General features: G+C 40.8%; 2 protein-coding genes across 5 annotated transcripts in view; one reads left to right on the forward strand and one right to left on the reverse strand.

Annotated features, from left to right (window-relative positions):
• Positions 1–3,260: 3,260 nt before the first annotated feature.
• The window catches only part of LOC111341238 (uncharacterized), a 27,403-nt gene continuing 3,163 nt past the window's right edge, over positions 3,261–27,500 (reverse strand). Inside the window, exons 1-7 of one of the 4 annotated variants that reach the window (XM_088752397.1) lie at positions 22,809–22,906; positions 19,336–19,388; positions 6,265–6,578; positions 5,632–5,774; positions 5,030–5,186; positions 4,615–4,769; positions 3,261–3,682 (exon numbers count right to left, since the gene is read on the reverse strand). In XM_088752397.1, the coding sequence (XP_088608523.1) occupies positions 3,366–3,682; positions 4,615–4,769; positions 5,030–5,186; positions 5,632–5,774; positions 6,265–6,578; positions 19,336–19,353 (1,104 nt within the window). In that variant the 5' untranslated portion in view covers positions 19,354–19,388; positions 22,809–22,906 and the 3' untranslated portion in view covers positions 3,261–3,365. Of the gene's footprint in view, positions 3,683–4,614; positions 4,770–5,029; positions 5,187–5,631; positions 5,775–6,264; positions 6,579–18,547; positions 18,668–19,335; positions 19,487–22,808; positions 22,907–27,500 lie in introns of those variants that run through there. The other 3 variants (XM_088752398.1, XM_022948192.2, XM_088752396.1) reach the window with 3 other exon arrangements.
• On the forward strand, positions 13,627–17,066 carry LOC148735076 (uncharacterized). The gene is made up of 2 exons (XM_088752399.1): positions 13,627–14,228; positions 16,393–17,066. Exons 1-2 carry the CDS (start codon positions 13,627–13,629, stop codon positions 16,880–16,882), a joined length of 1,092 nt encoding a protein of 363 aa, XP_088608525.1. The 3' UTR covers positions 16,883–17,066.

Raw genomic sequence — 27,500 nt, forward strand, 5'->3', positions numbered from 1 at the left:
CACGTTACCTCATTGCCACCATGCTGGTGGAAGTAAACAATAGATATCTCATTAGCTCATTTTGTTCGTATACGAGCATTTGAATTTGACCCGCACACGTCAACGGTGAGTGACAAATGAGCCTAGGTCTTCCCAGGGAAGACTTCCTTATATAGCGCGCCTTCGTGTTTAAATTAATTTCCTCTTCAGACACATCGACAAAGCGCGAGGCGGCCATTTTGAAAATTTGTCCTCCCGCTATAATAACCTCGCCGGAGGTGATTATAGCGAAATATGACGCCATTCTCGGCCAATAAGAGCGCGAGAATTTCTATAACCATCTGAGTAATTATACTCATGCTACATATTGAGTTTGTAAAAATACCGAATGAGGGGATGAGTATCGAATAACAATAAAACACGAGTTAAGCATTGAATTTCACTTGCTATGGGTTGAAAAGTTGATCTTGTTCTAGAGAAGAAGGCTCAAAAGTAGTAGAATCACGGCTCTTGTAGTGTATACATGTGGACTGAAGAAAGACATACAAAGCAATGGACAAAAAGATTGGAACTCGGAACTTTGGCTTTCCTTCGACAGCAGTCAGTCCTGTTTGTGTAACATTGTGCTGTTTAGGCCCGGGGTTGACACGCCCGAGCAAACTGGGACAGCCAACTTGGTGGCCCAGTCACCAGCGAGTCGGCCATTACTGCATACTTCTTGCAAATCAACATGATGCGACTATGATGCGTACTATGTAAAGCAACCAATATGCAGGACAGGGAAGGAAACAATGGATATTTCTTCGATATAACTTTTATGAAGGCCATTCTCGGCAACACTCATTAAATTATGAGGTGGCTTGTCTTTACAAAACGATAAACAAAGGCCAAACGAACTAATTCTCAATCGATCAGGCTTGCAGAAGGGGAGTCAGTATTTTCGGCAACAAAAACACGCTTGCTCTGAATGATAATCTATCGAACGTTTCGATAGCAGGTATCATATTCAATGAATGGACAGACATTATGCTGCTACTTATTGAAAATCACTAATAACATTAATCCAGCCGTCTGAAATTGCAATACTAAGCCTATTTTTCTAGATACGTTTAAACAACACTTAAACGAAGAGTAGGAACTCCTTTCAAATTTAGCTTACGCTAAAAGTTACAGTCTGTCATTCACTTTGGTCTGTGAAAAAGACAGAGCGAACATTTTCATGTGCCCCATTGGGTCCCATCGGGCCGAATTCATCTGGACAGGAAGCCTTTAATGTCGGAAATGTTTCTGATTTTACGTAAAATTGAAAATTAGCCCTTAAATATATTAAGTTCAAAAGTAGCTTGTAAGTATCACAAACTACCGATTTTAATGAGTGCCTTACGCTAAAAGATGATTATAAACAGTGTACAACCTCTTGCCCACGCAATATTCGAACATTCCCTTCCGCTCCCAAGATCTCCTTACAGTTTGCTATACAATAATTGATATTAATTTGGAGAATTTGTTATTAGATTAACTTATAGATCCCCATGCAATTGTTATTTATCTTTATTCTCACAATTTGTCTGCTTGATAATGTATTGATATTTTAAGGAGAATTCTGTACTTGTTAAGAATCCTTTAGCTGAAAAGGATGAGATTTTCAGTTAAAAATGTAATCCAAGCGAACGCGGTTGTATAAAGGGATGCAAGCGCTCAGCTCTGCTAACTGTATGTCGTCTTCAGTCGCAGGACAGCTCCAGTAAGTAGAGGTGCTGTACCGTCCGTTCGAGTGTTCTTTTCCCGCTCGAAGTTTGGCAGCTCGAACGACATCGTCTCGTCCCGAAATCAGATCTTCCACGATTCCAATTTTCCATTTGTTACGATTTCGTGCCTCGTCCTCGATGATGATGACTTTTGCCAAGTGAGTAGTTTGTCCCTGTGTTTCAAGTGGTGTCGTTCTCTCTACTCTCACAAACATTTGGTTGTCCGTCTGGACCACAATGCCTATTGGCACTTTTGCAGAAACTTGGTTCTTTTGAGCAGATCAAATACCCTTAGCAGGTGTGGTTCCAGTTCTGGTAGCTGGTTTGATCGAAGTGAGTCAGGGGCTAGCACTGGTTAGCACTGGTAACTGTATGTCGTCTTCGATGTAATGTAAAGAGCAGTTGTTGTAAGCAATCTCCACATCCAGTACCACTTCGTATAGTTCTGTCTGGTTTAAAGCTGTTTTCACCAGTCCGATGAGGCACTCGAACTGTCCTCCCCACCTAGAGGCGCGGCTAAGATGAATTGGCGCTTACTGTTCTTATGTGCTAAGTAGTCTCCACGGCATAATTTGAGCAACTATTAGGCGCCGATTTTCGGAATATATCTTCTCCAGACGACCACGACGTGCTATGAGCCGTTTTAAACTCCGAATGAATTCCAACTGGTCTCCCAAGTTTGGTAGTACTATAATCCTCGTGTAAGGCTTCTTGCGCACAACGCAAGATAGGCCTTCCCTCCTGTTTTGGCTCTGACACGGTACTTGATGGACCCTGCAAAATCAAATCCTACAACTTCGAATGGGGTGCTACCCTCTGCACGGTCAGTGGGAAGGAGTCCAGGGGGCGGTGTTGCCAGTGCTATAGCCTTAAAGCGCTTGCAGCCTGAATACACTCTGAGAACTTGTTTCACGGGTTCCCTTGGGCACGATAGCCAGTCATAGCTTACGTGCGTTTTGTAGACATTTGATCGGTGAACTAACTTGCGAGTGACAAGCGAGGGGTCTCGCAGAAAATGGGTAATGGCCTTGAATTCTTCCTCTACACTCTAATATCCCGTCTTCATTTCTTTGCACATTCAAATATAAAGGATCTTCTTGAAATTTTCCGCACGATTTGCTTGCTGTTGAGAATGCAGGCGCTCAGTTCTGATGCAGTGGTTAATACGAGGGTGATTCGCGTTTGGTGGTAAACTTTGTATATTTAATGTAAAATTGGAATCAGTGTCGTTCTTTCTCTTAGGTTAATCGCAATTGACTCAACATCTCTCGACACAAGTCGCTGGATAAGCAACATGAAGAGGTTCGTAAGCTAATTAAGGAATCCCTGACCAAGATATAGTGGCTTTAAATTTCTTACGGCTACCTTTGCTTGATACTCATATGTTCCTTTTACCTCGAAAGTTTTACTGATGCATTGGTGACAACCAAAGTATAGTGACTCGAGTAATTATTTTTTGTTCAAGATTCTTTTAGTTCAGTTCCCATATTCATAATCTATCAATGGCAAAAATAAAGAAGTCTTACAGCCAAGTCAAACTCCCCACTCTTTTATACGCAATTTCTTAAGGGAAAATGGAGTGATTTACATAACAACGCTAGCTTGCATTTTGTTAGTGTTGTGATTTCGTTGACTTTATCACAGATTAACATTGTTATTCTCCTGTTTACGCTTGCGCAGCAAAGTATTCTCCACCATCATGTCAAACAAACTTTCATCTGTAAAACCTGACTCCTTGGCGATTATATTGACAACACTCTGTGGACCAAAGGAACAGAATAAGTTGCATTCTAGAAGGAATGGATTTCCTTCAAGGTCTACTCGGAAGTCGAATAAACCAAAATCTTGTAAACCTAACTCTCGAAACGCTCGGCAACTTTGTTGTTGAATGCGATGTATCAGCTTCTCTTCTTTTGTGGGATCGAGAAACCATGTTTTAGCTTCTGGAGGTTTGGCTACAATGAAGACAAACATAGGAAAAAGTAAATTGCTAATACCATCTGGTTAAAAAAACTTTTCCCATGAAAAAGTATCCTGATTGGAATAGTATTAGGCGCTATTATCAAACGACCTACGATGTTGAGAGCGGGTTAAGTTGTGATGAGTGTCAACGAGGATGCTTGATGACTACCGGCTGAGTTTCAGGTGATAGGCAGAAGTTTAAATGTGAGGTTTCAGAGAAATGACTTTGTACGCTATTTGAAATTTAAAAAATCGCAATTAGAAAAAGTGCTAGCGCGGCATGGGCGTGGCCGCTAACCTTGTCTTATGTCTTGCATACTAAACAAATTTTTCAATCTAGGAAAACGGATTAATAAATATGTCACCTGTCTCAGCCCAGTGTGGACCTCTCTGTTATAGATGTCTCAATTCATATTTATGAGATTAATATTCACTTTAGCTCTGTCCCTAACCAGAAACGAGGTTTTGGTAGGACTAAACACTTTTGTAGGCTTTGATTTGTTCCTTCACAAAATTTCTACTTTAGAATAGAAAGTAGTTCACTCTATCACCAAACCTGACCTTAGGCCGTTTATCCATTGATCGAGGAAAAGTTGGCACTTACAGAGTAGGGATCTATTCCTGCAATAAATTTAAACTTCTCGCCGTATATTTTTCGATTCTCAGCACTGAGGGAATCGCGATAACCTCGCCTGAAGATGGCCGCGATCGCCTTTGACAGCAGCCATGTTGTTTTATGGGGGCATTGTTACGGTTGCTATGGGATCACATGACGCGTGCAAAACCTCTATTTGAGATTTAAAATAATTCTGAGCTGGGATCCCAATTAACTTGGGGTCGCCCTGAAAATGTGGCTTCGTGGCACATTTGTTCAGTAATGACACTCAACCAGTATTGTTGAAGGACACACATCTCAAAGACTTACAAACAGGCAATCCTTTTTCATTGCAGATGTACTTGTCTTCAGTTCTTCGAATGTCATTTTCTCGTACTTTGTACTCCAAACACGACAACGCTTTTAATTCTCCAGTTGTTGTTGATTCAACAACAGCGCAGCGAATTTCCCGTCCCTCTATGTACCTGAGGAAATATGGGAAAAAGAAACGAAAGAGAAAATCGGTCAAAATCGTTGACAGGATTAACTTTTCAATAGTAAAACGTACTAGGGCTACTATGATTCTGCATTCCTAAAATTGTTTACAGTTTCCTCCACATATAAGCTTGACGACAACTTGGCTTATTGGTGAAGCAGATCAATATCATCACGGTCAAAATAGCAAAACCATTTTCACTTCTACACCCTTCCTCGACTACGACACTTACTTATCGGCGATACTTACCTTTCAATGATCACATGATCTGAATACGATAACGCATGCTCAATAGCTGCGTTGAGAAACTCTGAGTCTTTCACTAATCGAACTGCTTTGGTGTCTTCTCCTTTACTTGCTTTAACAACACATGGATACTTCACTTGTTCAGACTGTAGAATGTCACCTGTGGCAAAGTAATTCTCTAAAGTCAAACATTTTAATTACTTATCATTACCTTTTTTTTTGGAATTATTATTATTAGTCGATGGTGAGCCACTAGCGTCTACAAGGAAGAGCAAGGAGTCTCAAAGTAAAACGGTCTAAACTTACGGATACAAATTAATACGATTCCTTTTTTTATTCGCAGTGGTGCTATCAAAACAGGACAGACTTAGTAAGGTATAAACCAGGCGTAATTTGTCCTCTGGCCCCAAAAGAAATCTCTCTTCTCTTTCCTGAGAGTTTTTTTCAAAACCTTAATCCACTCCGTATTTTGACCTTTTTTTTTGTTAATTATATGATTCATTTTTCACTTGGAGGGATTGGCAGAGTACGAGAGCTTGCGAGGGAGTCAAAAAGGGGTCTATACATAAGCATTTTCCCTCACAAGAGTACTGTTTTGTTTGTACCTTTGTTGTAAATAAATCCATCAGGGCATGAAACATTGCCGTAAGAGACTAAAACACTGCGTGTAATGAGTTTGTCCATGGCGAGATATCGCGACTCCACTGATCCGGCCATTAATGGAATATTCAATGCATCAAAGAGTGCCCTGTGGAAAAGGAAACGAAAAGCCTCTTTCAGTATTAAAGATAATAGATCTCTTTCATGCATGGCGAAACTAGTTCAGTTGCCATTCTCTTAGATTCATGTAAATTAGCCTTTCTGTTCTCCGCAACATGTCTAAGTTTTCACTCAGATGCGAGGCCAGGAAGGCTTTGTATACACACAAAGAATAAGAATCATGCGCGCGATTCTGAAAGAGATCTATTTACTGACCACTTCTGTAATATTCCAAGCAAGTGTATTATATGGCAGGGGCATGGAACAGTTGTGTAAGATCATCAACACACATCAAAAATTTAACGTTGGTAGCGAAACACACGACTTAATTTGCGTAAACTAAGTTGTTTCGTGCAAAACGTTAGAATAGAGAATTTAGAAGAACTCGAAAAATTATGCAAAAGTCACAGAACTAGTCATTAAAACCAGACGAGACAAACTATATCAAAGTGAAACGAAACCAACCCCCCAAATCTGACCTGTAAGTTGTTATTCCTTTCAAACAAACGAAATGGACTAAAGCCATATCTGGCTGTATCACGTGTTTTATGTGCTGCAAGGCGGCGGTGATGTCCATCTTCTTGACACTGTTTTCCCTTTCCTCCAATTTTTTCAGATCCACAATATCAGACAGTCTTTCCGCAAATGACCAGGAACCAGTTGGTCGTACGAGCGCGTAACCAAAACAGTAATCATGTTTTGGAGATTGCATTTCTTCGGGAAACGAACCTCCATACAGCATATTTATCTTGAAGCTGAATTCATCCGAGGGTGAACCCAAAACATGTAAAATCTGAAACAATAGGTTATTGAAAAAGTTCTTGAACAATTTTTTTTTTTTAGTTTTGCCTAAAAGTTCCCCACCAATGTCTCTTTTCGAAAACTACAATGAAACTATGATATGATGGGTCAACCTTACCCCATTTTACGCCATTTATGCCTGTACAGTTGAATCTGGATCATCTTGATTCGTGTAACATTATTTGAAGCTGCAACGTTATTCAGTTTGAAGCTGCATTTATAGAATAGTGTCAACATTGTTTCAATACATTTGCTTTGTTTTGGAAAAGTTTGTTACGAATTTGGTCCAAACAATCAAGGTTGGACTGTGCTAGTGGTGGTACTGATCGCACACATTTTGCGGTAGCTAGAGGCAAGGGTGTTTAAAGTAAAATTTGAAATATTATATACCTACTCGCTAGAAAGTGTGTAGCGTATGGAACAATAAGGTCATAATTTTGCGACCCCGAGCATTGGGCTAAGTGAACGCATTTAGCTATATTTTTTTACCCCCGATAAATTTCTCTTTAATTTCTTCAAATCAAGGGGGATAATTGGTAAAGCAAAATTATTCAAGAGATAAAATATAGGTTACCATAGTCGTTCAAGAGCAAGAGATTACCTTACCTGTTCACCTCTTCCATCGATTGAAAAACAATACCACGTTCTCAGAATGCGCGCGCTTATTCGCGCGATTTTTATGCACAGTGCAGGATGCGCATTACAATACCAAGGAATCACCTTAAGCCACCCAAGGAGTTGGTATATATGTTCGTCCATATATTCACGTGAGAACATTTTTCGGCTGCGCACAATATTTTGTCAACTTATGATATAGTTAAAATTCTGCATGAAATACATAAAAGTCCAGAGTTGTAAAAAGTCTATGGAAGGATGGCACCGGGGTTGCGAAAGTATTTTCTTCACTTCATTCCTCCGCTCCCTCCCCTACCACTCCCATGATACGCTTTTGCACCCGCGCCAAGTTTCCTTCTCAGTCTTGCCTAAGTGTATGCTGGCGATCAAATCAGCGAAAGGCAACAGGCGGTGGTGGCAGAAACAATTATAGACGGAAAGACAGTATCTATTTGTAACATGCATTCAGTAGAAAAAAAGATGGTGACGATGGTAGTGATGTCGAGTCTCTTTTGCCGTAAAAAAAAGAGGGTCTGGATGGGGGTGCCTCGAAAGCACTAAACACTAAAATTTTTCCATCTATAACATCATACAGTTCAATTTTAGGCTGTTTAACATCTAACACTAAAAAATTCACTGTAACACTAAATTTGATACAAATGTAAGCGCAAATGGCTTAAAAAAGCGAAAGATACTAATCAAGACAAACGTGGACATTCGATATGGAATAATATCTACAATTAATTTACCGACTGTGTCATTTTGATTACAATTTTGGGTTTTGTTCATTGTTTATGTTTCTATCATGGAAAATCATGGAAGACTACTTCTCAGCAGAAGGGTACATTATGCTCGACAATGAAAATTTTCCTCTGTCGTTATTACACTTTTGCAACCTTTCATTTCAAAAATTTGTTTAATCAATCATCATGCTCCTTTTACCTACCGGGAAATAGACTTTTGCGTCCTCACTAGCCAATCCTCTCGTTTCTTAGCACATGTATCAACAGCAAGCCAGCCTTTGAATCTGAACTCCCCTTGCCTTCCCGGGCTATTTATAGCGCTATTTTCGGGTTTTCATTTAATTAACTCTGGATCAGAGTGTCATTCACAAGGTAATGCATATGCGCACGCCCGATCGTGCAAACTCCACAAGTCAAGGCGAAAATGAGCGCGAATGGCGCGACCAGACCTGGTGAGTGTTGTTCTGTGGGGGTAGGAGTCGTGATCGTCATCATCCATATCACTGCCTGAGTCGGTGTCGTATTCATCCTCTAGATCTGGCACTTAACCAACGGCAACTATTTCAACCGCGCTATCGTTCACAAACGTGATGCTGGGTACGTGCGAGTCTCCATCGTCATCTGTGACTTGCGGCATAATTTGTTCCATTCCTTCTTGACCTTCAACAGTTGAGTCGTCGTGGAACATTACTTTGGAACGAGGAGGTTGAGCGTAATACACTGCTGGTGGGAGAGCTCTGGCTATGTCTTTTCTGGTTTCACTCCGCACTGTTCTCTGCCTCACAGGACGATATTTGTCCGCCAACTCCTTCATGGCTACTTCAATTGGAGGATCTATCCTTGCAGCTGTTAGAGGCTTCATCACTTCAACATCTGCCAACTCCATACTAGATGTTGGAACTGGATAAAACGATTTGTCATGTCACAGGTGTAAAGTATTTGGCGCTCCACTTTGTCGTTCTTTTTAATGATTCTTTTGCAATTGTGCCAAAGTCTCGAGCATACTGTAAAGCTGTGAAAGTCTCGTCTTTAAAGTGGGAGACCGCATGAAGGCTTTCAACTACAGTTGTCAGTAACGTACGGTCTTTAAGGTCTTTTAACATAAGTATAAGTCACCAAATATAACAGTTATTTTTATTAAGAACAACCTGGGTTTGAATAGCAAAACCTTAGCTTTTCCAGTGAATATTGCAATGTGCAATTTTTTTCCTGCACTTTATGAATTTGAAAGATCAGTTGTCTACTCATCATTGAGTTCACTCTGGGTTTCGTCAGAAACAAGGAGTGGTACTTCCATTTTCCTATTGATGTTGCGTAAGGATATGTAAATTCTTCGTTTTCCCGTGGGTATACCTGGCCAGCCGGTACAGTTTCAACTTGAAATTTCCCATCCCAAATGAGGTGGCGATTTGCGAAATACCAAGAAAGTTGATCAAATGCTTCTTTGCGTCCGTTATATTTCTTTACTCTTTACCGATTGGAATTCTGCTTCGATGCCTTTCAAAAGCATTTTCCTCGCCACATCTATAAAAGCTGACTAATACCCCCACCGATGCGGACGTGGCGGCCATTTTGCATATAAAAGTCTGCTAAAAACCGCTGACCACAAAATTTCTCAAGAACTTATGCGCACGAGCACAAAGTATGCATGCTGACCAGTTCGGTCAGTTTCGTGCAGGCTCTTCTCCTTTTGTTTCTAGTTTTGCACCCTTTATCATAAGAGCTAAGTTTGAAGAATCTTAGTCCTTTTTTTCTAACATTATTGCCTTCTCTTTGAAACTTTCATTGATCTTTAATGAGTGAAATCACTGTTCTAACACCTTTTAAAGTGTCCCTGAGATCAAAATTTTCGTACATCATTTTTTTTCCATTTTCGTGTTCAGTGTGTCTCCTTCACCTACTCTGCCAAATTTCAGTTTAGACCGAGAACCAGAAATATCTTTTTTCGGGCCGTTAAATTCACGATTTCGCGTCCGCCATTATTTGATCATGTTCCGGAAGTTGATCGCAGGACTCAGAGGAAGTGACGTCAAAGGCTCAACGCGAAAATCTCACATGGCAAAATGTCCAGCAAACATAACAGAGTGCTTTACTGTATTCTTACAAAAACTAAACAAAAATGACTGGGCATCGATGCGTAATTCAAAGCTGAAGTAATCGTGCAGACTATGCTGCAGGTATTTCTCTGCATCGGAGCCTTGCAAATAGATCAGAGCGGGAAAAACGGATGCGATTTGTGCGACCTCGCCGAGTAAACTTCAATCCTACAGAAATATTTGTGGTCTACTCCGAACACTTCTCAGAGGACTGTTTCGAGAGATCTGTGTACTTTGAAGGATCTAGGCGAAGAATTCTGTCGGGTTCAGTGCCTACCGTTCAAGAAGAGAAGGGACAAGAAAAACCGTCCTCAGTGCGATCTCGACGCCGGAAAGCGAAGTCTACGAACCTGCACGGATTTTGTCACCTTTACATATGAGCTGATCAATATCCACCTTTAACAACTCTCTGGCAGAGTACCTTACACAAAGGAAAGTCCTCGGTTAACATTGTAAATAAGAATGATAAAATAGCCGAATTGAGGATTGAGATTTCTGACCTCAAAGAGCTCACTTTTATACAAAGAGATGAAAAATATAATTGTGTGCTCTGATTCTAAAAAAAGTTGGCTTTAATATCAGCGAAAGCAGAACAAACAGCTTAAGACACAGAGCGTAAAAACACTTTAAAATGTAGGCTTGCAGCCAAAAAACCGAGAAAATGAAAATTTCTTTAAGAACCTGTCAAAGTATCAACCATCTGACAGCCAAGTCAGCGTGCTATCAAAGGGTCTCAAATTCATCCCAACGCCCATGACAAACGAATTTAAAACCAGGCCAACTTTGCGAGATTTATTCGCAAGACAAATGCACCTCCATTACACCTTTCACGGACAAAACAAAGAACCACTTCTGTTCATATCAAACTGAATGCCACCGGTTCAGTCTTCTATCGCCCTTCAGAGCTACTTGGAAAATCGTCATAACGCTACTTGCTCGATACTTGCAGACTGCATCTAAGCCAAAAAATACTTTGTAACGCAATGAGGTCACGGCTCTAAAAGAGTTGAAACGAAACTCTGTTTTAAACCTCACCGAAGCGATACAACAATAGTCATCATGAATAGGATAGAAAAAACAAAAGAGGCCAAAGTGCAACTCAACAACAGAGTTCACTTCAAACCTCTCAAAGCACCGATAGTAAAAAACACGTAGGAAAGAGTTAATGAGATCATTGACCAAATGCATCGGGGAAAACACATTGATGGCTTAGAAATGGCTTTCACAAACTCCCAATATCCGCCTTTAATAATAATAATAATAATAATAATAATAACGAATTTTTATACAGGATTGAAAACCCATCAGTGTGTAACACTGTTGTCCTTGGGGTCCTGTCAAAATAATAAATAAATAAATAAAATAAAACTTAACAAGATATAATCATTGATCTTAAGGTCTAGAAAAGCATACAATAAAATAAAATGCTCTAAAAAAGGATACCTATAACCACGTTTAGATCGAATTTAACTAAAATAATCTCGCAATTTGTTCTTAAATTTCAGTCTCGAATCTAACGACCTTAGTTCAGCAGGCAGGTTGTTGAAAGTCTTTGCTCCTTGGTAATAGAAGCTCTTTTTACCAAATTCTAAACGTACTTTGGGTAATTTCACTGATATACCGTTATTCCTAGTGGCCTTAGAATGAACCAGTCTTTCGAAGTAGTTCTTAAAGGGTGTGCAAACATTATTCAGGAGACAGTCGAAAACAACTGTACCTGGGTCTGTACCTGGCATTAACAACATCACCGGAAGTGCTAGCTAGGATGGAGATTACAAATGTATGTCCAACGAGAAAGACGAATAGAGGGAGACCACCCACGATCACTGCAAGTGGGAGTGAGGAGCAGAAAGAGAAAAGATTTAAATCGTGGAACCCACCAGTTACACAGCCAGATGAACGTGCGAAACGTATTATGTTGAAAGAGGCATTAAGAGTCGTATTGACAGTGATTATGAAAAATCATGTTTTCACATTTGATAACGAGATCAGAAAGCAAATAAGAGGTGGTCCAATTGGCCTTAAATTAACCGAGGTACTGGCCCAGATTTTCATGATTTGGTGGGATGAAAAATTTGCAACAAGGCTGAATGAATTGGCCATCGTTATGAAAATGAACAAACGGTACGTGGATGACATCAACATGGCTGTGCAAGCAACACCAGTTGGGATGAGGTACAAGGATGGAAAAACTCACATGGATGAGAGATCCGTAGCTGAGGATCAAGGAATCAGTGACGATGAGAGGACTATGACATTGATAAAACAGATAGGAAACGACATACACCCGTCAATACAACTCGAAATAGATTACCCCTCTAAACACCAGGACGGAAAGCTACCTATCCTTGACTTGAAGGTGTGGATGGAAACAAAAGGGGAAGAGACAGACAGGCAGGACGAGAAAGCCTCAGCCTCAGTGATCATGTATGAGTTTTATTCCAAGAGCATGGCTTCTAAGACAGTCATACATGCTAGGTCTGCCGTAAGCTGGAGTACAAAGAGAACAGTCCTGACCCAAGAAGTCCTTCGGGTCTTACTTAACTGTAGCAGATTGTTACCATGGGAACGAGTAGTAGAGAATGTTAACGAGATGGTCCTGAGAATGCAATACTCGGGGTACAGCAAGAAATTCAGATATGAGGTTGTAGATTCGGCCCTCAAAGCTTTTAGAGCGAGACAAAGAGCTGAGCGAAAAGGAGAAAGACCGTTACATCGACCCAAGGAGTGGAGAAAGGTGGAACGAGAAAAGGAAAAGAGCGAAAGGAAATCCAACTGGTACAAACGCGGCGGGAATGAATCAGTAATTTTTGTACCAGCTACGCCCAACTCACGGTTACGGAAGGAATACCAGACAGAAATAAAGCAGCAAGGTTTCAATATTAAAGTGGTGGAGAAAGCCGGAATCGCCATTAAACGACTACTCCAAAAGTCCGACCCATTTAAACCGCGACAGTGTGGACGAGAAGACTGCCCAGTGTGTAGCACAGGTGGAAAAGGACCGTGTGATAGAGAAAGTGTGACGTATGAGATTAAGTGTATCCAGTGTAACAGCGTATACGTAGGGGAAACAGCCAGGAGCGCGTATACCAGAGGGAAAGAGCATACGAAATCACTTAACAATAAGGAAGAACGATCTGCATTGTGGAAACACTGTAAAGAGAAACACAATAGAGAGGTAAAGCAGTTCCGAATGGATGTGACGGGGGTTTATCACAATGACGCGATGCTGAGACAAATAACTGAAGGAGTGAGGATAAATAATGTGAACGAAGACTCGCTTATGAACTCCAAGAACGAATGGAACTTTTTTCAAATCCCACGAGCTGTGATTGATACATCATGACCGCTTACATGAAGCCTGGAAGAAGTGTGGACATTTCAGAGTCACTTATATGAACAATTATTTATGAGTATTTTAAACATGGCGGAGTACTACTGATGAGGATCGTAATTGATCGAAATCGATTTGGAATTCCGCTACATTTTTACAAGTGACTTTTTATATACCATTTTACACGTTTTTACAATTCTTGTATTCGTTTTATAGTAGTTTTTAGTGCGTCGAACGTGACTACGAGACGTTATGTCTAGCAAACTGACTCAATTATCGAACACGTTCCTGGCCTCGGCCCACAAAATTTCATCACAATGTACCAAACCTGAAAAGGTTTTAGAGGCTATGAAACGCACCGTGAAGCAAACTATAAAGCTGGTCCACGTAAGATATGTTGTTGATCTCCTACAAGAACTGACAAGGAGAAAGATTGGAACAAACTCCGTGGAAAATGGATGTAAAGATTTGTGTAAAGATTTACCACCGAGAAGGAAAAATGCCTTGGTACATAAAATGATGAAATGGAAGCTGAGCGATTCCAGGAGATGTTTACAGAGAGAACAGTACAATAATACGAAAGAGTGGAGGAAGTGTAAAGCGGTTTTAACTAACAACGGTGTTGTGCAGCAATTTGAAGAAATATGGAACGTAGAGCGAAGAAGAGTGGTGGAGAGTTTGAAAGTGAAAAGGAAAAGGAAAATTGCTTTTTTGAGGGAAAAATATGGACAGAGTAGAGAAATACCTGATCAAATTGAAGGGATTACAATAGCGGATAGTGACCTGCCGGTTACATTTAACTCTGAACCTAGGTGTTATGGAGGGTGTTCTACTGATGGGAAGGAAAAGAAAATATTGAGTTTGCCACCAAAATTTGCTGTATACGACAAGGTGAACACTGTTGAGTGTGAGGCGGAGATTGAGAAAGGGCTAGCGAAGCTGAGATGGACAAAGAGGAAGCAATTCGAGGGTGACAAGAACCAACAAGACGAGAACAAAGAGCCTGAAGGAGAAACAAAGGGAAGTGTGTACGATGTTAAGAGTCACACATTTGATTTCAGCAATATGAGGGCAACAGATCTCCCCTTCAACAAGAGAGTGCATCTACCTGAACCTCTTGACGAAAGGTCGGAAATTGCTATGCAAAACCTGAAAGTAAAATTAAATCAAGTAACAGAAAAATACGTGAAAGATGAAAAGGTTTGCAAATGGAGCAACCTAGAGAAGAACGAAAAGGAAGGCTTGGTTTCAATGAAAAAGAAAGTTCAGAGTCAGGAGAGTGTGGTGTTTCAAACAGACAAGTCAGGTCGCCTCTCCGTAGACAGCATGGGGAACTACAGAGTAGCTTCTCAACCGCACGTTGTCGATAGCGTCTTAATTACCAAAGATGAACATGACCGGTTACAACAGCTCATAAATGCACATTCGACGTCTTGGGTGCGCATTTTAAATGCAGGGAGCGAGACCAATAACGAGACTAGAGTAAAGAACAATATGTTAAATAGTGATAGCCAAGTAGCACCGCTATATACCCTACGTAAGGACCATAAAGAGTACAGTGATGAGTACAAGGGCCCCCCCGTTAGACCGGTATGCGGGGCAATGGTAGGTTACAACTGCAAGCTCTCTCACCTGGTGAGCGTTGTACTTACAGAGGTATGGAAATCGAGAGAGAATAGCGCCATATGCACGAGCACGGAAGACATGATCGCGGAAATGAACAGAGTTAATCAGGACCAGGATAACGACAACTTAATAATTGGCTCCACCGACGTGATTGCTTTATATCCTAGTCTTGATATTGAGTTCACAATCGATAAGGTGTGTGAGGTTTTCTACGAGAGTAACATCAGTATCCGAAGTATCAACAGTCAGGAGTTGGGTCTGTACCTGGCATTAACAACATCACCGGAAGTGCTAGCTAGGATGGAGATTACAAATGTATGTCCAACGAGAAAGACGAATAGAGGGAGACCACCCACGATCACTGCAAGTGGGAGTGAGGAGCAGAAAGAGAAAAGATTTAAATCGTGGAACCCACCAGTTACACAGCCAGATGAACGTGCGAAACGTATTATGTTGAAAGAGGCATTAAGAGTCGTATTGACAGTGATTATGAAAAATCATGTTTTCACATTTGATAACGAGATCAGAAAGCAAATAAGAGGTGGTCCAATTGGCCTTAAATTAACCGGGGTACTGGCCCAGATTTTCATGATTTGGTGGGATGAAAAAATTTGCAACAAGGCTGAATGAATTGGCCATCGTTATGAAAATGAACAAACGGTACGTGGATGACATCAACATGGCTGTGCAAGCAACACCAGTTGGGATGAGGTACAAGGATGGAAAAACTCACATGGATGAGAGATCCGTAGCTGAGGATCAAGGAATCAGTGACGATGAGAGGACTATGACATTGATAAAACAGATAGGAAACGACATACACCCGTCAATACAACTCGAAATAGATTACCCCTCTAAACACCAGGACGGAAAGCTACCTATCCTTGACTTGAAGGTGTGGATGGAAACAAAAGGGGAAGAGACAGACAGGCAGGACGAGAAAGCCTCAGCCTCAGTGATCATGTATGAGTTTTATTCCAAGAGCATGGCTTCTAAGACAGTCATACATGCTAGGTCTGCCGTAAGCTGGAGTACAAAGAGAACAGTCCTGACCCAAGAAGTCCTTCGGGTCTTACTTAACTGTAGCAGATTGTTACCATGGGAACGAGTAGTAGAGAATGTTAACGAGATGGTCCTGAGAATGCAATACTCGGGGTACAGCAAGAAATTCAGATATGAGGTTGTAGATTCGGCCCTCAAAGCTTTTAGAGCGAGACAAAGAGCTGAGCGAAAAGGAGAAAGACCGTTACATCGACCCAAGGAGTGGAGAAAGGTGGAACGAGAAAAGGAAAAGAGCGAAAGGAAATCCAACTGGTACAAACGCGGCGGGAATGAATCAGTAATTTTTGTACCAGCTACGCCCAACTCACGGTTACGGAAGGAATACCAGACAGAAATAAAGCAGCAAGGTTTCAATATTAAAGTGGTGGAGAAAGCCGGAATCGCCATTAAACGACTACTCCAAAAGTCCGACCCATTTAAACCGCGACAGTGTGGACGAGAAGACTGCCCAGTGTGTAGCACAGGTGGAAAAGGACCGTGTGATAGAGAAAGTGTGACGTATGAGATTAAGTGTATCCAGTGTAACAGCGTATACGTAGGGGAAACAGCCAGGAGCGCGTATACCAGAGGGAAAGAGCATACGAAATCACTTAACAATAAGGAAGAACGATCTGCATTGTGGAAACACTGTAAAGAGAAACACAATAGAGAGGTAAAGCAGTTCCGAATGGATGTGACGGGGGTTTATCACAATGACGCGATGCTGAGACAAATAACTGAAGGAGTGAGGATAAATAATGTGAACGAAGACTCGCTTATGAACTCCAAGAACGAATGGAACTTTTTTCAAATCCCACGAGCTGTGATTGATACATCATGACCGCTTACATGAAGCCTGGAAGAAGTGTGGACATTTCAGAGTCACTTATATGAACAATTATTTATGAGTATTTTAAACATGGCGGAGTACTACTGATGAGGATCGTAATTGATCGAAATCGATTTGGAATTCCGCTACATTTTTACAAGTGACTTTTTATATACCATTTTACACGTTTTTACAATTCTTGTATTCGTTTTATAGTAGTTTTTAGTGCGTCGAACGTGACTACGAGACGTTATGTCTAGCAAACTGACTCAGTCGAAAACAAACAAACAGCTTTTACGCTTGATCAAATTGTTCACGGATGGGGGATTAAAAGAACTATTGCCAATAACTTTAAGGCCTCGTCGTTCGATGTTCTTTATCATTTCCTTTCGGTAATCCGGAAAGCTAAGACCAAGTGTTCCGCAATAGGTAAAAATAGGTGCGATCATAGTATTATAGATCGATTCTGCACACTTTTGGTCGATCAAAGGACGAATTGTTCGCAAGAGATTAATTCTGGTTGCAGCTTTTTTATAGATTCGGTCAAAATGTGATGCAAGGTTTAGTGATGAGTCAAGGTGAACACCTAAGTACTTATAGGTAGAGGTGTTATTGATGAGTGTCCCATTAACAGAAAGTTTAAGTTCCTTGTCTTGAAGGTTGATTCTTTTAGCTGTTCCAAATAACATAGACTGCGTCTTGTCCTTTTTTAGGTTAATGATCAGTTCGTTGTCTTTAAACCACTCGCACAGGTTATTCATATCCTCGCTAAGGCTTCTCTGTACAGTATCAATATCTTTAGAAGAGGTATAGATGACTGAATCGTCGGCATAAGTGATAATCTTCGAGTGTTGAAGCGGTTTATGTACATCGTTGAAATAGATAATGAATAAGATAGGACCCAGGATACTTCCCTGAGGAACACCCTGAGGAACACCAATTAGCCATTGGATACACAATTAGCCATTGCCGAAAACTATTATTACTAATCACCCGATCATTTCTTACAAAAAGGAAAATCCCTTACGACAAGCAAAAATACAGTTCGAAGGCGATAAAGCAATGCGACCACAAAAGCCACATGGGGAGTCCGTGCCGTTCTTTGTTTACCTTTATTCGCATGGCAAAAATTCATCGTTTGTCGGCGCAAAACTATCCACAGAAGCTTCAGATGATTTCTGGGACAATTCATCGTCTGAAAAAGTCGACATTTTCCGACTGACAACGAAACAGTTCTCAAAAAAGTAATATGTGTGATTCTCTGTGCAGCGAACAAAGAGAGTTGTGACAAAGTAAAGCATAAGTTTGTTGAGCCTTTGACGTCATGATGACGTTTTTGCGGGCTCGGCTGGAACATGTTTTCAGCAATGGCGGACGATTTTTGGACGACTTTGAAGCGGTAAAAATTGGTCATCGAAGGTTTGTTTTGAGTTTTTAATGGCAAAAAGGGTCATAACTTGACCCAATTCAACATTGTGTAAACAATTTAGGCCAAAATAAAATGGTCAATTTTCGTCTCAGGGCCACTTTAACGCTTAACAGTTAACTTTTTTAAAACACTAAACATTAAAATTTTACAAATTTTAACACTAAACATTAAAAAAAAAAAAGGCCAAATAACACTTAACACTAAACCCCATCCAGACCCTTAAAAAAGGATGATGAAAAGCAACCTACCCATTCTGTTCGCTGTGCTGAAGTGCTAACGTTCCAAACGTCGGAATCATGCACTATCATCCGCTGGTTCAAACGCCAAAAACTATCGTCGACTATCATCTCGAATTTAAACATGTCCAAACTGCATGATAATGGACAATAGACGGTGATAAACGTTTTTTTGGGACTCAGGCTGAACCGAACTTCCTTTTTTTCGCGATTTGAGCCTATCATCTTTGAGCCTATCAATTTGAGCCTATCATCTTTGAGCCTATCATCTTTGAGCCCATCAATTTGAGCCTATCATTACCATTTGAACGGAGCTGAAGAATATAGTAAAGGAGGTAAGTTTCTAAAGAAACTGGGCTGCTGCGTCGGTGGGGGTAGTTTTGTCGCATCAAATCGGAACACCTTCGCGGCGTAGAAAGGAATGACAAGGATGCATGAAAACCAGTCGCTAGGTACTTTAATCTAATCATTCTAAGCAACATATGGGGATCTGCGGTCTTTCCTTACATTTAGGTAGTGCGGAAAGCCGCAAAACTCTTGAAGAAAAGTTTATCTTTCAAATCGGCACTCTTAATCCCATAGGTATCAACGAACGCTTTCATTTTATCAATTTATTCTTGTTTTTCTCTTCACCATGTTCCCACTAATAGCGTGACTCCACGTTCTGCACAGAAACGCACACACAACCCACAATTCCTCCATTCGCTCTGACGAAGGGCTGACGCACGAAACATCAGCTTTTTAACCATTTGCAGTGGCCAATTTATAATTTCAACTTATTTGAAGAATATAGTGCTTACCTTAACTGTTTCCTTCATCCTTTGCTTTTGATTAGAGTGTGTGGACGTACCGTCTGCTAAAAACAAAGTATCTGAGTAATTAATAAAATCAAGTAAATAAATAAAGTCTGACATTCTATATCTATAGCTCCAGGTTACAGATCTGGCCTGATGTCATATGGATATTTCTTAAGCTAATTTTGTTACTCCTTCGTGCTAGGTTGAAAACGCTATTACGCATATTTACGTAAGTACGCAAGTACTACCACAACGACCACGCAGGTGCTGTCCCTGAGGACCTTCTTAGCTGTTTCAAAGTTCTCAAGAACTGCATGAACAAATTCGATTGTCCTGTCAACGAGATGCTTTACATCAAACAATTAACACCGAGTTTGAACGTGCAAACGGATTCCATCCGTGCTAAAGTATTTATGTAGCTACCTCCCCTATGTAAATTAGTTGTAACTCTTGAACTCGCACTTGTTAATTTTATTTTCATTTGTACCCTTGATAATGGCGTCATGAAGTCGCCGAAACGTCGGGATATTACATCGCTTGTTTTTACCTTTCTATGTATTACTAAATCTTTGTTAATAAGTTCGAAATACTTGTAGAATACTTGTAATTCAGAAAAGCAATTTAAATTAGTCCTTGTCGTAAACGTGTATTGTAGTCACGTTTTATAAAGTCACCTTTGAATTGTTTATTGTTACAGAAAATGCTGTTTTTCATCATGGCTAAGAATATCGAGAACGTCATTGATTGTCTCAAAATGTAAGAGTCGGGTTAATCAATCGATCGCGACTTTTCGGCTGCTATAATGCTAGTCCTCGTCATGCGACGAAGTCGAAAGTTTGCTTATTACTGTTCGTGGCACCTTGGTTAGATGTCATTGGTGGGTTGTGGTGCGCTGTCATTGGTGCATTTTGATCCTTATAATCATTTTGACATGTTGTTCCCTCATAGGTCCGCTTTATTACGGATAGGGAGTTATGCTTTTTGATAGAAGGCATCCACGCTTCAGGAATTTCGATTCCGTTATCTCTGTTCACCGGATGTTATTAGGACGAACTGTGCAAATGAGAGTCGTGATCAATAAACTTAACCTGGTCCCATACAAGAACGTTTCCTGTTTCATTAGCGCGTTTTGAAAATGCTTAATTCTGAGTGCAAGCAAGCCGTATATCTATTTAAAATTCTTTAATTCTCTCTTTCATCACTCTCCCTTTATTCACTATAATCACCAAAAGTATTTACAAAAATAATGATAAAATGCTTAAAAATAAAAAAAAATGCGTCAAAATGTCTAGTAAAAATCCAAGAAAAGCTCATGGTAAGGAGAGAAATATGAGAAATACATGTACATATAGACGATAATAACTAAAAACAGGAGTTGCACTCACAGCTGGGTCCTAATTTGCTGAAATCAAAAGTCTTGAGCTTACGAATGAATTCGCTAATCCTATTTGAAGTTTTTACATCAGCAAGTAATTTAAGAAACCGCTGACTGTTTTTCCCACTATTGGTCTCAGGACCTCTCCAACACCGATTGGTCTGATTCGAGGGTTCTTGTCGAGCGGGATGAGCCCGCAAGATGTAAAGGCTTCGAGTAAAGACGGATGGTAAGAGTTCTTAAGCAGATTTCTCGTGAACCTAGCTATCTCTTCTCTTCAGTCTTAAAGTTCTTAGAGCACAGGATTCTCCTATAAAGGTTCGAGTCCATTCCCGATGGCCCCGCTGAGCCCTTGGTTCTGCTTGCTGAGTTGTAAATCATTTCTTTATCAGGAGTTCATAGAAGTTTGGTGGAAAATAATCAACTGGATCGTGCAGCAAACTCTCCTCTGCAATATTGGCCGCCTCTGGGTGCTTGTTACGTAGCCCTCGTAGGACGTCTGGTGATAGGTTGAGCAGGCCAAACGAGCTCTCGTTATCTAGTAGTTTCATTGCAGCCATTACTTCGATATAACCCTTCTTCTCTCCGGTAGCGTTTCGTGAAGGGTCTACAGACGATATCAGATCCTTCGCTTCTCTCTTGCATTCCAGAAGATCACTATTCATACGCTCTGTCCTGATTTCACTTTGGCCTGTTTCCTCGACATATCTTGCAATGTACCTCGCTCAACAGAGTCTAAAATTGGCCGCTTGTCTGGCTTGTCGCTCTCTGCTCAGTGCACTCTCCTGCTGGTCATTGAATGAGGCTGAGAGTATATTAAAAAACTCTCTGAAGTAGCAGAAGATGGCTGAACAAGGAGCACCTTTATCGCTCTCCCTGTTTGTCAAGGTAGCGTAGCCAATGCGGTATCGTTTGTCGGCAAGTCGAAAGGGCGCGATCCTCAATGTTCTGCATCATAATTTCTGCTACAGGAACAGAAACTGGAGACCCCATAGCTGTACCGTGTCACCATTTGTAGTGTTTACCGTAAGTTGACTGTAACGGCAGGCGAACTTCAAGGCCGAATGTATTGCCGAGAAGATCGCGACCGGAGAAAAATACCAGAACGAGTGGAACTTTACAGAGACGGAAGCGACATAATTTCACATCACATTTATTAATTGATCTCGTAAACTGAAATAAACAATGAAGGACTAGCGTAAGGCAGTTGCACAAACAAACGTTACAAGGAACTAGCGATCGACAAATGAAAACCCTCAGAGGCAACAAAATACAACTAAACAGGCTAAATGCAAACAACCAGAAACGAGCGAAACTATAGAACTAATATATGTAACTGCCAAGATCCTAAGGTTGCGCGTACTTAGAAACTCAACAATTACAGGGGTAGCAATGCGCGAGGCGATAGACAATTCGAACTCAACTCGTAGAATGACTAACACACGTTTAATCACAGTTCAAGATAGGCGAATTACACTGGTTGCGACGATGATGACAGATCGTGAAAGTCACGGTAGCAAAGTTCGTGGTCGCGGAGAGTAAAACGAAGTAGAGTAGAAATATAGGGTAGTTCAGTGTCGAATAGAGTCGTGTAGGTTCGAATTTGGTGACGACTCGCACAGCAGAAAGTATAGCTCAAAAGGTAGCTTGTAGCAGATTGATCCTCTGATCGTAGCGGTTGCGGAATGACTCTCTCGCACGCTATCTTAAGTCGCCTTTTATAATGAGTGCATGCGTGACTGTGCACAGGATGTTACTTAAAACTTGTAATGTACACCATATGGAAGTGTTAGCTCATTTCCTACGCACGAACTTAGCCTATAGTACACGCACGAATCTGCGAATTCCTAACTAATACGCAGCAAATTTTAGCACGCTTCATCGAAACTAGAACTAACGATTATTATTAGAATATGTCGTAAAAACAGAGGGCGTTTTAAATCTAACAATATAAAGAAATCGACTCAGATATCCACACGGCCACGAGGTCGCGGTACGTAAAATCACAGTGATCACACATAAAATGAATAATATATTAATTGAACCGCGAACTGGGCTAACCACGAGCAATAAGGATAAATTACAGATAAAACGAACTTACATATCTATCCCGCGACACCGTAGGCCTTTATAATTTCTTTTTGTAGACGACAGCAAAAAATGTCTACTCCACACACACGCTCTGCACGTACTAAATCAATCACATCCAAAAATAGCTAAAGAACCTAACTGGAACGTAAAGCACTGTCACGCAAGTGACGCGTGTAACTGTAACTAAAAGCGCCGCCACGCAAATGACGTGCATCAACATTGACGTTAAGCAAAGGTTCAATAAGTCAATACTGTCCTCTGCAAGTACTGAAACAAAGGACGCCGCAACACTTACGACTAAGTTAACGGTTTGTCGTTCACGTTAAAAAGAGCCCATCATTACGGAGTGGTTTGTTCATTGGTTGTTCTGCTTTCCTAACTGGAACTTAAACTGTCAGTAGCAAGTTCGCGAGCGAATTAAAAGCAGTGCATCTGATAAACACACTCACATTCAACAATTCAGAATATAAATGAGCGATAATAATTTCGAATGCCGTATCGGCGACTCATTCATCATTTTGAAATTCTAAAAGTCAGATTTCCATGAGTCCTTTATACACTAAGAATGCGTGTGAAAGGGCCTGATTACATGAGCCGGGCTGGCCCGGTTAGCCGGGCTGATTTCTTTTGTTTTGGTGTTCGCCAACGCGTGAAAAGAAAAGAAATCAGCGCGGCTAACCGGGCCAGCCCGGCTCATGTAATCAGGCCCAAAGTCTCGTTGCATGTGATGTATGGGTACAACAATTTCTCACAATTGTTCTCGTTAAGATCGTGTTTGAATACATTTCTCTGATTAAGCTATCATTGTCAAGATATGGTGGCCCAAAAGTGCACTCCTAATTTCAAGCAAACGTCTCACATTTTAAATTCACTACGAATTCTAATAGTTCGCTCCGAATTCCGAGTTCGCGAGCTTCACTCTCAATTCTAAACTGAAAACACACCTTGTTAAATGCGCTTTCAATCTAAATTAGATAACTTATTCTTTTGTTTTTATATTTCTAAGTCATACTGTAATACAATGGATGTAAAGCGTTTAGAACGCATGCGAATAAGCGCTATGAGTGTTATTATTATTATTATTATTATTATTATTAAAATTCCACTTCAAATGATAAAACCTCACTCCGAATTCGAAAAGTTCAATCTCTCCGAATCACGATGAGCTCACCGCGAATTTAAATCTAACTCCAAGTTCTAAAACCTCATTCTAAATTCGGAACGCTTTCCTCGAATGAATATAATGAATAAAATAAAATGTTTTTCCTTAGTGCTATCCGTATACCTACCCCTGTTTAAGGGTAGAGGGCGATTCACAAATCTCTGGTGCAGTTATTGCACCGAGATCCTTAGCACATCAGTCTTCACAAACGTGCGTGCTTGGTAGCTAATCCCTGGTACAGGAGTGAGATTAAGGGTGACCTTGTTATGATACAAACGTTGCTGCTTTTCAAATGTAAATCCCTTTGTTATCTTGCTGACAAGATATTGGTCTCTAACAAAACAAGGTCACCATAAAAATCGTCTTTTTTTGTATCGACCCAGCACCAACCAAATCCCTCGTGATGCGAACAACACTTCCATTGAGGCTATATCGTTATTGGCATTCCATTTAACAAATCGTAAACACCACAGCGTACACTATTGAGTTATGGTGCACGCGGAAGGTTGCTAAGCACGAAAGAAGCGTAAGAGTCGCTCGAGGCGATAGCCAAGAGCGACTCTAGCTTCTTGAGTGCTTAGCAAACCTCCCAAGTGCATCCATAACTCAATAGTGTACGCTGTGGTGTTTACCATTTGTTTTATAACATAACATTGATACATTGTAGCTAAAGAGTTCCCTTTTATTTAACAAATCTTAAGTGACCAGAAAAAACAAGCGCGCGCGGAAAAATAGTCTTTGCATTTGCTCACGTCATGGGCAAATGGGGGACGCTAAATTGACCAATCAGAGCGCGCGCTTTACTTTGGTTATGTTATAAAATTTAATGTTTGTTATAACTATCAGGATTGTAACACCTATTGCAAACGTCTAATCGTTGTTATCAGCATAAGTACAATTGTACATCAAAGCCACAGAAACGAAATTAAAGTTGCTCCAAACCTTCGCAGGTCAACTTTGGCCAATATTTTTTCACATCTAATCAAAGTAAATTACACAGATAATTTGGATATATCAACAAGGTTGAAATGGTAAATTGGCCACCGTAATGATTACAAAAGCTGACGTTTCGAGCGTTAGCCCTTCGTCAGAGCGAATAGAGGAACTGTGGGTTGTGTGTGCTTTTAAAGGCAGAAAATGGAGCTACGTTATTGGTGGGAGTATGGCAACGAGAAAAACATGAAGAAATTAGTGGAATGAAAAGCGTTCGTTGATCCCTGTGGGATTTAGACTGCCGGTTTGAAAGATGAGCTTTTGTTCAAGATTTTTGCGGCTTTCCGTGCCACCTAAGTGCAAGGAAAGACCGCAGATTGCCATATGTTGCTTAGAATGGTTAGGTAAATTAAAATGTCTAGCGACTGGTTTCGATGTATCCTTGTCATTCCTTTCCACCTCTCGAAGGTGTTCTCGGAATCGGTCACCTAGTCTTCTGCCTGTTTCGCCGATGTATATCTTTGTGCAATAAGTGCAAGTTATGCAATAGATTACATTGGCGGAGGTGCACGTTAAGTGATCGGTGATTTTAATGGATCGTTTAGGTCCCGATATTTTATCCGTGTTGTGAATGAAAGGACACGTTTTGCGCATTTAAAAGTGCCTGGTTGGTCATTAGTCTGAAAAGAACTTCTGACCAAAAAATTGCCTATGTTTTTGTCGCGTTTGAATGAAATGAGCGGAGGCTGCGAAAAGATAGTGCTTGTCTCTGGATCGTTTTGAAGTAATTTAAAGTTTTTAAGAATGATGGATTTAACTGAGTGGTTGTGAGGGTGAAACGTGAGAGTGAATGGAATGCGGTCGGAATCTTCCTTATGCGACGTTTGTAGTGCTGAATGTCGATCAATAAGTTGAGCGCGGTGGTAACCCGCTTGAACGACGGAAACAGGGTAACCACGTTTGTCGAAGAACTGGCACATTGACTCTGATTTGTGGTGGAAATCAGAGTCATCACTACATAAACGACGAAGTCTTAGAAACTGAGAAAAAGCAATGGAATTCTAAACGTGAGATGGATGCGAAGACGAATATAACAAGTAATTATGCGAGTCTGTAGGTTTGTAATACACACTAGTGCATAAACCGTTACCTTCAATTGAAACTTTGACGTCTAAAAAGGATAAAGAATTGTCAGAAATTTCCCAAGTATATTTCAGAGCCGGGTGAAAAGAATTGACTGCGGTTATGAATTTAGTGAGCTCCTCTCTGGTAGAGGAGGTAGCGCCGATACAGTCGTCGATGTAGCGACCGTGGAGTTCAGGTTTGGACCCGTTGTATTGGCTGAAAAATTGATGTTCCACAAAACCTACAAAAAGATTGGCATAGCTAGGTCCCATTTTGGTGCCCATGGCTACACCATTGGTTACACCATCCCATCGTCAAAACTCATATATTAAAGACAGCCAACACGCTCTTCAAAATGGGACCTAGCTATGCCAATCTTACAAACCTACAGACTCGCATAATTACTTGTTATATTCGTCTTCGCATCCATCTCACGTTAAGAATTCCATTGCTTTTTCTCAGTTTCTAAGACTTCGTCGTTTATGTAGTGATGACTCTGATTTCCACCACAAATCAGAGTCAATGTGCCAGTTCTTCGACAAACGTGGTTACCCTGTTTCCGTCATTCAAGCGGGTTACCACCGCGCTCAACTTATTGATCGACATTCAGCACTACAAACGTCGCATAAGGAAGATTCCGACCGCATTCCATTCACTCTCACGTTTCACCCTCACAACCACTCAGTTAAATCCATCATTCTTAAAAACTTTAAATTACTTCAAAACGATCCAGAGACAAGCACTATCTTTTCGCAGCCTCCGCTCATTTCATTCAAACGCGACAAAAACATAGGCAATTTTTTGGTCAGAAGTTCTTTTCAGACTAATTACCAACCAGGCACTTTTAAATGCGCTCGTGGACGATGCAAAACGTGTCCTTTCATTCACAACACTGATAAAATATCGGGACCTAAACGATCCATTAAAATCACCGATCACTTCACGTGCACCTCCGCCAATGTAATCTATGGCATAACTTGCACTTATTGCAAAAAGATATACATCGGCGAAACAGGCAGAAGACTAGGTGACCGATTCCGAGAACACCTTCGAGAGGTGGAAAGGAATGACAAGGACACATCGAAACCAGTCGCTAGACATTTTAATTTACCTAACCATTCTAAGCAACATATGGCAATCTGCGGTCTTTCCTTGCACTCAGGTGGCACGGAAAGCCGCAAAAATCTTGAACAAAAGTTCATCTTTCAAACCGGCAGTCTAAATCCCACAGGGATCAACGAACGCTTTTCATTCCACTAATTTCTTCATGTTTTTCTCGTTGCCATGCTCCCACCAATAACGTAGCTCCATTTTCTGCCTTTAAAAGCACACACAACCCACATTTCCTCTATTCGCTCCGACGAAGGGCTAACGCTCGAAACGTCAGCTTTTGTAATCATTACGGTGGCCAATTTACCATTTCAACCTTGTTGATATATCCAAATTATTTCGTTACTCCCACCGACGCAGCCCCAAACAGTT

The sequence above is a fragment of the Stylophora pistillata genome, chromosome 3 (assembly GCF_964205215.1).
Source record: "Stylophora pistillata chromosome 3, jaStyPist1.2, whole genome shotgun sequence".
NCBI classification, from domain to species: domain Eukaryota; kingdom Metazoa; phylum Cnidaria; class Anthozoa; order Scleractinia; family Pocilloporidae; genus Stylophora; species Stylophora pistillata.